The sequence below is a fragment of the Dipteris shenzhenensis genome, chromosome 20 (genome assembly GCF_047967505.1).
Source record: "Dipteris shenzhenensis isolate YYH24624 ecotype China chromosome 20, Dip_SZ_1.0, whole genome shotgun sequence".
NCBI lineage: Eukaryota > Viridiplantae > Streptophyta > Polypodiopsida > Gleicheniales > Dipteridaceae > Dipteris > Dipteris shenzhenensis.
In genome coordinates, this window is record NC_141615.1 from 2,010,359 (window position 1) to 2,022,680 (window position 12,322).

General features: G+C 39.9%; 1 protein-coding gene across 1 annotated transcript; it reads left to right on the top strand.

Moving 5' to 3' along the window:
• The first annotated feature begins 366 nt into the window (after positions 1-366).
• On the top strand, positions 367-5,452 carry LOC147889120 (nuclear envelope-associated protein 2-like). The gene is made up of 5 exons (XM_087391836.1): positions 367-1,000; positions 1,124-1,231; positions 2,100-2,561; positions 2,776-2,877; positions 4,753-5,452. Exons 1-5 carry the CDS (start codon positions 815-817, stop codon positions 4,918-4,920), a joined length of 1,026 nt encoding a protein of 341 aa, XP_087247962.1. The 5' UTR covers positions 367-814; the 3' UTR covers positions 4,921-5,452.
• Positions 5,453-12,322: the final 6,870 nt, after the last annotated feature.

The following is a 12,322-nucleotide window of genomic DNA, read 5'->3' on the forward strand; positions in this document are numbered from 1 at the left end:
AGATAGATCGGGCACATGCCTGTTCGAGATAGCATTTTGTCAGTCAGTTGGATAACGGACGACTTGCAGACCTTATTGGATTATGCACTCGGTTTGCAACCATCAAGCATTGATTGAGCTTCCGATTGCCACATCAGCCTCAGCCAGCCGATAACACCGAACAATCGGAGGAAATTTTGTTCATGCGCCGGGTGAGGCGTGTGTCTCTCTCTTGAAGCAAGAGAAGGGCGTTGCAAGGTGCTCAAAATGCAAAACTCGTGTCCACGAGGGACGAAAGGACTGATCAAGTTTAAACGTGGTCAGTGATAAGCATTAGTACTAATCGCGGTTAAAGCTTGTCCTTGCCTCCTCGTCCTCTGTCTCTCTGTCTCTCTTTAGCGCTCCTTGTCTGCTTGCCTCTGCTATGGCTATGGCCGCCACTCAGCAAACCAGGCTGCCTTCCTTTCATCCTCCCTGCCCGCCTTCCAGGCGATGGAAGCCTCCCTGCTTCTTTGCCTTCTCCGCGAGTTCGCCTCGCTTCTTTGACTAGCCTTGCCTTCGCCACTGCATGCACTTGCTGTCTCCTCTCTCACAGTTTCTGGCTTGCAACGCTTTTCTCAAGGTTTCGCATTTCCATCGGCACATAGCTTCCTCTTCTCGTGTCGGCCGGTGTCCGCGCTGCTCGCGTTCACCGACTTTATTGTGAGACGAAAACGCTCCGGATATGATTGCATTTCGCGAGCCGTTGCCTGCACGGTCTCATCCGCGACTGGGGAAATTCCCGCAGTAACTGTTTGCTTACAGGCCTCGCGTTTTTGCCGCCCTTTGTTCCAACATGTCGACGCTTGAAAGAGGCACCTCCGTGGAATCTAATGCTCTTCTTAGAGACCTCTATGAAAAGAAGCAGAATCTTAGGCGAATCGCGAGCGAGGTTGGCTCCATGGCTTCTGAATTGCGGGATGTTCGCGGCCGCATGGCCGCTCAGGAATCCACGCTTGAACAGGAAACCGCCCGAAAGCAGGTAATTTGCTGACGGCGTTTGAGGACAAGAGTGCTGCTACAGTTACAAGTAATGGCGTGTTCCTTGTCCCACGCGGTGGCTAAAAGTCTATTCTCAGCAGGAATTTTCTGTTTCTTGCCATAGGCTGCAGAAGCGAAGGCAATGACCTTGGAGAAGGAACTGGAGCTGTTGCAGAAAAGTTTCGAGGAAAGAAACTCTCAGGCGATATCCACAGCCTCAGTTGCGGAGCAGGTATTCCTCTTATCATACGGCTGGTCACATTTCGAAAACGAACGTCACCGCTGCTGTACAGTAAAACGGCAGACTTTTTAAGTGGACGGCCTGAACGTAGAAAATGCAAGTCGCGAACGCCATGCCAGTGTATGATTGACCTGAAATAAGCATGGTTCATGCGTGCGTCTCTTCTCTTGAAGCGAAACAGGGTTTTGCATTGTCTCCGTATCAGTTTGTTGCAGGAAGCTCTGCAAAAGCACCCTTGCATAGGCTGATAGTTATACCCAATTCCCTGCTAGGTTTCTGCAGCCTGTTGTGTTTGTTTTATATCCATGGGTCATCTATTGAAGGTTTTCGTAATTTTTAACATTGTAGAACTGTCGTGGTGGCCCACAAATTCAAAAATCCAACACCTCACATCAATCTTGTCCTTGTTCTTCCGGAGGTTAAAGTCAACAACTGTTACTCACTTGTATGTTCGCAAGCATTCATCTCGAAGTGCTCACGTGAACCACATACATCTTCTGTTCCCTAAATCCCTTCTTGTCCCCCTTTCACGTAGCATACAAAAATTTGTATTTCAGCAACTAGTATTATGCGATCCATCTACACCCCCCATATCTCTTGCGCTCTTTCGATAATAATCTGCATTTGGGTATTGGAAGATGCAGAAGATTTTTCAGATCTCCACACGCTGGAAATATCTTCATTTGGTGGCTGCTGCATTCAAGGCTTGTGCCTTGCATTTGCCTCGGATCAGTTCAGTTCCCCTTGCATGCAGGGGATTTTGAGATCATAGGGAAACCATGTGTTGTTGACCTTGCTTTAATGGGGTGTAATGACTAAGGTAAAGGTCACGATGTGCTTTTGTGTTTCTGATTTGCAGTATTTGAGAGAGCTCGTGGATGTAAGAACAAAGTTGGTATCAGCTCAAGGGGCTGCAGAGGCTAGTGCTGTATCTGCAGCTACAGCTCAATATCAGTGCAAAACTTTACTCAAGGAAATAGAGAAGAAAAATGAGGTATTGCAAGAGCATGAGGGCCGTGCAACAAAGCTTGGCCATCAACTTGTTGAACTACAACATGAGTTAAAAATTAGAGAAAGCACTCAGAAGCAGTTGAAAGACGATGTGGAGAGATTGGAAGCAGAGATTAAGCTGGCAGTTGTAAAGGCAACTACAAGCAAAGATTCTGAAATGAGAAAGGTATTAGAAGAAGTGTCTGCAAAAAATGCTGAGCAGCTGGCAAAGCATTTGCGTGTGAAAGATGAGGAGATAGATCGATTGAGGGAAGAGTTGAAGCTATTATCAGGTCAACTCAAGTTAAAAACTCAAGAACTTGAAGTACAGGTATCAACTTTCTACAGATTATCTCACTGGAAGAGTTATTAATGACTATTGACATCAATGAGCACAGCATATCTTACTGGAATAGTAGTTGCTGACATTGATAAGCACCACAAATGCAGTTAATGGGTGGTGTATTTTGTGTTTTCTTTTTGTTGGGAGCTTGCATTAAATTGCATTCATGCAGTCTTTGCCCATTGCTTTACTTTAATAACAGATGGAGAAACAGCGGACGGCTGATCAAGAATTGAAGAAAAGGGTCATAAAGCTGGAGTTTTGGCTACAAGAAGCTCGAACTCAGACCCGAAAGCTTCAAAGGGTATGACATTTAATCCCTGACCTCAACACTCAAACTTTTAGACCTTAGCCAATCAGGTGATGTAGCTGTTGACAGGTTCTTGATGGTACTCTGAATGTAAAGAAAGCTTGTGCTAGATTCTCGTGACTAGAAATCTCACTTGATAAACCATATGTCTTCCTGCTTCGGATAGACTAAGGTATTCTTCAAATATTGCTCCTCCTTGTGGGCGCTGAAACCAATGCTCATAACAAAAGTTCATAACTTCTGAAGAGGCCCAAGGTTATTAGACTTTGTTGGCCTTGAAGAGAGGGACCATATACGTGGCTCCCCTATGTTGCACCAGCGCCTACTCTCTCTGTTATTGGTCTGACTTCTACCTGCAAACATTTTTTGCTCCCCTTCAACCCACCTATCTCCATGTCTAGCGTTCTTACTCGTAACTCCTCCATGAGGCCTCCCTTCCCCTTCTTGCTTCCTTGCCTGCCTGTTTTCCAAAATTTCTCCTGGCTTGTAGCTTTAGTATGCTCTACAATCTCGATCTAGTAATTAGTTTCAACTTTGAGCTTTCAGTTTCATTTGATTCTCTTTGTGTATTATTTAGTTCCATGTATGATGTATGTATATCAATAGCCAACTATGGTAAGAATCTACTTGTTTGTTGATTGTGAGATGGACCCTCAGTCCTTAACTGATGCATGGGTGTGGATGCTCGATTAGTAGCTCCACCTCTCCAGCTAGCTTGTATCAGGTTTCTCACAGTCTCACAGACCCATTGGTCTTCCAAAAACTTTAATAAACTCTCTCTCTCTCTCTCTCTCTCTCTCTCTCTCTCTCTCTTTCCTACCCTCCCTCTTTTTTTGAGGGAAAACATCATAATTTACAAAGCTGGCATAACTTACATACCATGCAATGTACCAACACTCGTGCTGTACGTATGATACGTGATGTATGGTGCCACCTTGCCTGTGATAGGACAGGTGGCCTTTTCAGGGCCTCATGGATAGCCGACTCCTTTGTAATGTGTTTTTTACATGATTTAATAGATGTTTGGAGTAGAAAGAATAGCAATATCATAATGTGATAATTCTGACCATGCAAGGTTAACTTCAGGGTAATCTGTTTTATGTTCTTTCCCCCTTCTTCCCAAGTGTTGAAGCTTGAACATCTTCTATCGTACTCAGATCCAGATAGTTCCAATGTATGGTAAAAGTGTCATATTTTACCTATATTATCTCCATCAGGGGATAATTGCCAGCTCATCACTCACCAAATGGAGGGGATAACTACCTAACTTATCCTTCATCAGGGGATAATTAGCAGCTCAGCACTCAACATTGATGCAGGCTTGATGCACAAGCCACCAGGTTGGTTGGGGCTTGAGGACTGTTCTTGCCATCTTTAGCTATGCTAAGCAAGCAATTACATTGAAGTTTTCTGGATGTGCTCTCTTCGGTAACTCTCCCCTCTTTCTCTCTCTTGAATGCCAATGTTAGCCAGTTCCATGTTCGTTACTTTGTTGAGTCTACGGAGTTCTGCCGTTAGACGACTTACAAGCGGATGCCCTGTAGAATCAACATCCACTATGAGATGCCACATGCTTGAATTCTTCGCCACTAACATCCATCTCTAGAGAATTCTGGAGAATCCTCCTCCTCTCCATCCTACTCCTACTCCTCATACTCCCCCTCCCCTACGTATTCTTTCAGACCTGAGATGCAGGAATATTTTTCACAGGGTATAATTGGAAGTAGTGGTGCAAGTTCTTCCTTGTCTAGTTTCTTGCTCTGTTCATGGAGGCTTTACCTGATGGGCTTACTTTTTTAAAACAAGACTCATTGAAGGTTTGCTTCCATATGATATTCCTTCAATGTAATATGTAGTGTGGCTCTGCAGATTGCTGAAAGAAAGGAAAAAGAGATTAAAGAACTTCGAGCTCAGCTATGGCTTAAGGAACATAATGACACTGGACCAAAAGGTGTGAAAAGTTTTTGGGGCAGCTCCAGGTTTAAGCTACTGATGTCTGTGTCAGTTGTTGCGCTTGTTCTCCTTGCAAAGAGATAGTGCTCTAGCACAGTCTGGAATACTTGAACAAGCATATTGCAGTGAAACTTTGCTTTTGATGTTCATCCTGGATTGTCGACATACTGGCACAGGTTTTGTGGATATGGCTCTTGTATTAATGATCATTCAGAGCTTCAGTAGATAACCTGGCAGGAACTTCGCTCTTGTCATTACACCTGTATGATGACTAAAAATAGTAGCTTCTCTTTTTATGGAAAAGAAAAAGTAGCTTCGTATATAAGCTGGATTGCATTCCAACTGCATTCTATCATGTATTGGAGTGCAGAGGCAGAGTTTCCTTTCTGAGAACTGTTAAAAGTCTCTTCAACTCTTTGGAATGCAGAACGCCGAAGCCATCACTGTTTTGTTTACAACTTCTGTGCGTAATATACCAATCCTTATTGTGTATGCTTTGTTACTCTTAAATTGAGCAAGCTCGAAGGAAAATCATTCAAACTGAATGGCTAGAGGGAGCTTGCAGAAATCTAATGGGTCGTTAGCCCTCAACGTAGAGCTGTGGCAAAGATTGTGGCATATGCTTCATTTATTTCTCATTCAAGTCATCGTTGCTCTTTACTACTTTGGTATGCATTTTAAAATAATACGTCTTTTCCTGCTCTCTTATTTGAGAAGCTCTTTACTTCGTCTTATCCTCCCAATCGCACCTTTCAAATGCTTCTGATATGAAAGTGTTTATTCTATGAGGTTCTTGTGAGTGTTAATCAGTTATTTATGTGGATGGATTTTCCAAGATATTTGTTAGTGAGCAAGCTAAAGTGATGTGTTTGTATCTTCTCTTTCATTGTAATTGAACAAGTTGTAGAGGATAAGACAGGGTCCTTTGGTAGAAGAACATGAAACTAAAGGACTACGTATTTAAGATTGTGTCCACCATGACGATAGGGGGCTGCGTAGAAGACACATGGGGAAAGCAAGCTCTTGAACAGGCTATGGCCAATTACCTTGTTGGGACACCACTTAAGGCTACACTTGAGGTTCTTACACACCTCAAAAAACTCTGTTTGATATTGATTGGAAAATTGACAACCTGGAAAGCCGACATTGATCGGTGAGAAGATGCATGTGGACAAATCCCTCATTACAATGAAGAAGCAAGGGGCAAGATATAGGAAGAGTGGAGGAAAGAGAAGCATAAGAGAGAAAAGAGGTTGAGTGGAAGTTGGAAGAGACCAGTATTGAGAAAAAAATGCACGCCATGGAAATGGAGGTGGAATAACCCAAAGAAATGAAGGGGTCACTCGAAGTTTCTGCAAGGTACGATGAACAACAAATGGTAGCCATGCAATACGGTTGAAAATGACATGTGGATACAAGTTCAGATGGCTTCAGAGTCTCTCCTATTGTTGCAAGAGGGGTCACTCGAAGTTTCTGCAAGGTACGATGAACAACAAATGGTAGCCATGCAATACGGTTGAAAATGACATGTGGATACAAGTTCAGATGGCTTCAGAGTCTCTCCTATTGTTGCAAGTTGATTGTTGTAGGCTTCATAGTCTCTCCTATTGTTGCAAGTTGATTGTTAGTCTTTGATCCTGAGTATATAAGCATGACTAGATTCCTTCTTGTGGAAATTTTGATTGATTTGCTTTTAAGTGTCAAAATTTTGAAAGTATTCGTGGACTCATAAAGAGTTGAGAGCATATCCCATGATTCCTTGGGTGTCTAGGCCATGTTGAGGTGTCTAAGCATGACATCTTAAATATTCTGCTTGATCAAATGATATGCATACTTGTCTTTCTTGTCCCATTCTGCCTATGCTCAAGCAATGGCAGGATCTGTTGTGGGGCCATCATATGGCCTAGGTGTAGATCCATCTAGATACTCCCACGTGTCTTGAAGTACAAGTATGGTCTCCATTCAATACTAAATAAGATGATGTGGCTTGTTGATGTGGAAGGTGAGGTGGTAGATAGTATGTGGCAAATAATGTCTCTTGTCAAAAATTTGACCACACCCTCTTGTGGTTGGGAAAGATGCCATACGTCAAGTTGATAACTAGCCTTGTGGAGGATAAGATTCCTCAAAATTTTCAGAGATTTCTTCAAAATCTCTATCTTCATTCTCGAACTTTTGACGATGGAGCAATCTGTTTCCTGTGAGGAGTGCGTCCTGCTTGACATTGATGGTGTTCCACTTCTCACGACTGGTCACCTATTGGTGTAGGATGTTGCCTCAGGGCTATTTGCTTGTGTATTCACTATAGAAGTCCATTCATTGTAGTGTAGCTTATGTGGTGTCACCTTTTCTTGTTGCTAGCCAGGGAAATTTTTTTGGTGAGCGGGCCTAGGCGAATAGTCAATTTTGGTGAGAAGTCACAATTTTGAGCAGACGTAGGCGAACGATCACAGTAGTCAGTTTTGGGTGATAAGTCACAATTTTGAGCGCGCCTAGACGAATAGTCAATTTTGGGTGAGAAGTCACAATTTTTTTGGCGAGCGGCCTAGGCAAACGATCACAGTTTTGAGTAGTCAGTTTTGGGTGAGAAGTCACAATTTTGAGTGGACCTAGGCAAACGATCACAGTATTTTGGGAACTTTTTGGCAATTTAGGCGAAAAGGCATGGTGTAGGACAAAATTTTGAGTAACTATCATGCACAGAAGTGTTTGCAGTTTTGCAAGTTCAGGATAGCGCCCTCCAAATCAATCATCTTCGAAGTTCCCTCTGACAAAATGCCAAATTTAAGCTTCTCCCTTAGGCACAGTAGGTGCTGGATGCATTAAAATTTGTGATGGAGTTATTGTAGGAGGGCGACATTGATAGCACTTTGCAAATAGACCAAAAAGAGTTGATTTGATGTACAAAGCTAGTTAGGTTGGTGTAGCCTTCAAATCTAAAGCCCACAATGATTGTCCACGGCACAACAAGGATAGTTAGGAGATACATAGTAGTCCAAGAACCAAGGAAGCATGGGGGCTTTTCTACAACATTCTAGAAAATCTAAGCTTGCCACCAGTTAAATCTATTACATTTTGTAGGCATGATTTAACTACAAAAAAAAGTGCACAAAGGCAATTGTGCATAGAGACATTCTAGGCTGAAAATTCATGAAGTTAATAGTGTGGAATATTTCAGAGGGCTCTTTGAATATTCAGATTTAATATATAGTTTGAGTTGAAGGCAATATAAAAATCTGGTCTAATAGACCCAACAACACCAAAAACAAGATGGAAAGTTCAAGTTTGACCTCTCTAAGTGAAGCTTTTAGTGGTCCTTTGTTTTGGTGTGTAATGTTAGTTCGTAAAAATTATTATTATTTATTGTTATGTTATGGAATAACAAGCAAGGCTTTGCATGGAAGGTAATCCTTCAATAGTAGGTTCTTTGTTTTAACATGACTCTTGTGTGGTTGGATGCAGGTGGGTGGAGCTCCTTGATATAATTGGCATTGTAGTACAAGCTTGTCAAATTTGTTTTTTCTTAGCATATTAAGATTTTTTTTGTTGAAAACACACCACCAATTTCTATATATCTTATATCACATCTTTTATTTTTTGCCTTTACTTTGCTAGTTATGGTACTTTGTAGAGGTAAATAAGTGAGCATGCTAATAATCATGCAAATACACACATATTTTGAAAGGGACAAAGAAGGGAGGTATTTTTTCTCATCTATTGCATGCATGACAGACATCATACTTTTTCTTCTTGTGTCCATTACAAGACTATAATTGGCATGGTAACCTTGTGAAAATGGTATATAGATATTCTTCATCTATACCCACTGTTGGTGTTGTAGGCATCTTTTTTATCATTACTAGATGGATATACTCATAGTTATTGAAAATTATGATGGTTATCTATTGATATCTAATCTAGATTGCCAATAACATCTTCTTATTTACATCATTGTATTAGGCTAGTGCTATATATGGGAGTTGTCAGCTTGGAGATTAGATAGAGAACTATCTATATTGCACAAACTTTCCAAGATCACTGGGAGGATTGAAAGCAATGATTGGCTCAAAATTTTAAGGTTATAAGAGCAATTATAAAATTATAGTAAAATATATTTACCATACTCATAATACAAAATATCATCTTCATATAATAGTGGTAAAAAGTTCAACATGTTTGTTGTACCTTGTAGTTTTAGGGTACACTCCGTGATTCCATTTGGTTCACTATTTGAAATAGATAGATACATTTTGTTCAAGAGCTTCCTATGCATAGTAAGACATAAAATTATTGAAAGGATGTCACTACAAATCTAGTTTCATACCAACGATAATCTAGGAGGGGGCCATTTCATATCACATTCTATGGCAATCGAATGATCTCAGTATTGTTGCACCAATCATGTTTAAGATGTGTGTAGTACTTGATGAGTATTCTATGTTTCCTTATACGTTGTGCATTTTTCACGGTTGTGCCTTTACTTTTCTCGAAGCTCCTAATAAATGGATCAATGAGAAAAAGGATAGAAATGAGGATGCTATAGAAATGCCATTTGAGTTGATCATTGAATTCTAGGTAGTGATGTGCAATGAAATTTGCATAAGTATTGGCTTGCTGAAATTAGAACCAATTCAAAGTTGTGATCCACATGTAGAGAAGGAAAGAGGTGGACAATGAAGCTAGGTATGCTTCACTATACAAAAGGCCAATTTTGTGGGAATGAGAACATCAATGGTAACAAGATTCTATGATGTACTTGCTACATTCAACATAGGTTATTATAGTGAAAGAAGGTGTTAAATTCTTGGAAAGTCAAGTCCTTGGCTATTTAAATTCTTTCACAAAGCATATGATAATGATCAAAGATCACTTGCAACTTCACCCTTAAGTAGTTTTATATTCATTTCTCTATCAGGCAAAAACTAACTTGTCCCTTGTTTAGCACTTGGTCATAGTAAAATCAAGCATGTATTTTGCAAGTACAAAGGTAGATGAGTCCCCTACAAAGGTGGATGAGTATTTTCACTATGCAAAAGGCTAACGTAGTGGGAACGATAGCATCAATGGTTTCAAGATGCCATGCTATACTTGCCACATTGCACCCATGGATTACCATAGTGGAATAAGGTGTTGAAATGTTGGAAAGTTGATTTATTTCCTACTTGAATGATCTCACAAAGAATATGATACTAATTGGAGATCATTTGCGACTCGGCCCCTTAGCAGCTATGTATAAGCTCTATATAAACATGAACTAGACTTGTCCCTTTTTGAGCAATTGATTATGAATAAAATGGAGCATATAATTTTGTAGGCACAAAGGTAGAGAAAGGTCATCTCTCCATGAAAGCTTTGGAGTATCAAAGGTATATAATGTCCATAAAGGCATGTTTTTCTTTGATCACAAAGTAGATGAAGGACATAAAAAATAATGCACAAAGAAACTTTAATCTAGCTAGCTAAGGTGAATTTAGTAAAGGATATATGTGGTTACCTTCTAAAGCAAGCACCTTATGGTGTTTAAGACATCACAATGTTGACAATGTACAGGGGCTAGCTTAGAGAGAGAGAAAATTTTCTTCACAATTTCAAACATAAATTTACATCAACCAACTTGAGTGATTGATGCTCTTATGGTTATGAAGCTCCAAAAAATTTAAGAGTAGCTAGCTTGGATGATTAGAGTGGCTAGTTTAGATGATTATCAAGGGAAAAGAGTTAATACTATAATTCTTTCATTAGCGTTGAGTGAGCAATAAAATCATTGGAAAAGATGGGGTAGACATGTAGGATTTTTCAACAATTCTAATCATGTATGTGTAGCACTTTCTAGAACCACCATATGTTTATTTATATTTGGAATTTTTATCTCAGAGGAACAATCTTTGTAAATATGTCACAGAAAAGCTAGTCCACCTCTTATTATCAAGAGCTATGTTTCTTCTATCAAATTCATCATGGGATTACAACATCTATCTCTAGATATGAACACCTCAAAGAAGTAAAAGGTGGTGGGTGCAATATGCCCTATGGGTTTCAACTCCCTTATGGGGGTAGTTATCATCTTGGATTCCATGGTAAGATCTTTGTACTAAATCATGTGCCCAAACCCATGTTCCTCTTGTGGGCATACCTATAGAAAACTTTGCCATGGTTTCATATATTTCCCTTCTTAAAGAGAATTGGTGGAGAAGGAACTCCCTATGTATGGGCACCTTCATCGTGTCAACTATTCTACTCCATGATAAGATCTTTTATTATAAATCATGCCCAAACTCATGTTCATCGTGTGGACATCCATGCAAGAGGCTCTACCATGGTTTCACATATTTCAGTTCTTAAAGAGAATTGATGGAGAAGGAACTTCCTATCTATGGTCACCTTGATTTTGTCAACTATTCTACTCTAGTGATAGTGGTAAATTGCCAACGTCCTTGCCCAAAGGTCCTAAATTGTAGGCACAAATGCCCACTTGTATGTGGACATCATGGAGCAAACCTTTCATGTCATAAAAATTCTTATATAGCATATGTAGAGTAGTCCAAGATGCAACCACAATTGCAAGACACTTGCAGATATTGCAAACAAGGATTAGACCACATCCTTTGTTCTTTGAAATGTAAGCGCACTCTTCCATGAGAGTGTGATCGATCACATTGGTCCAAGCCTTGTGGGGAATTATGTTTACATTGTCATTGTTCAAATGTTTTTAGTTCTCCTTGCGTTCCTTGTCTACCTGTCCATGGATGTGGGAACATCATAAATTATACATCATACAAAATTGTGCCATGAGCTTTGTAATCACCTACAATGCAATCAATTGTCCAAGAAGGTTCTCAACCAATGTGGAAATTCTTGCCTTTGATTGTGTGGATAGATTTCCCCCCAAAGAAATATGACATTTGTCATACAAACAATTTTAAATTGGAGATCATCCCATAGATGCCATTGTTGGATTTTGATGCCTTAAATTGATTAATTCAATTGGTGGATAGCATTCATATTCTAAATTTAGTAATTGGACCCATGGATGGATATGGGCTTTAGATTTATCTCATCTCATAAATGTCATGTTTAGATCCATTCAATTAGCTAATGGATTGTGGTCATGTTTTAAGCTACCAATCTCTAGACACATGGATGATGGATGGATAGGGTCACCAATGTTTAAGCTAGATTGTTATCAATGTATTTCTTGAATTTTATCTCACTATGGCTAGCTTAGTATTACTGTATTTTTAGCACTTTGTCATGAACTAAACTTTGGAACATAAAACTAGTTCCTATGAACATTTTTTGGTAGTTGTTAATGTAAGTAGTGTTACCTCATTCACACATGTAAAGGTTTATGATCAATGAAAGTTTAGTTTATTCCATTTTATTTGCATCATTTCTTGATCATAATATCACAATATACTTGGTCAACCATTCCTAATTCAAAATTTCCAAGAATGTTCTCATGCCCTTCCACCACATACACATTCTT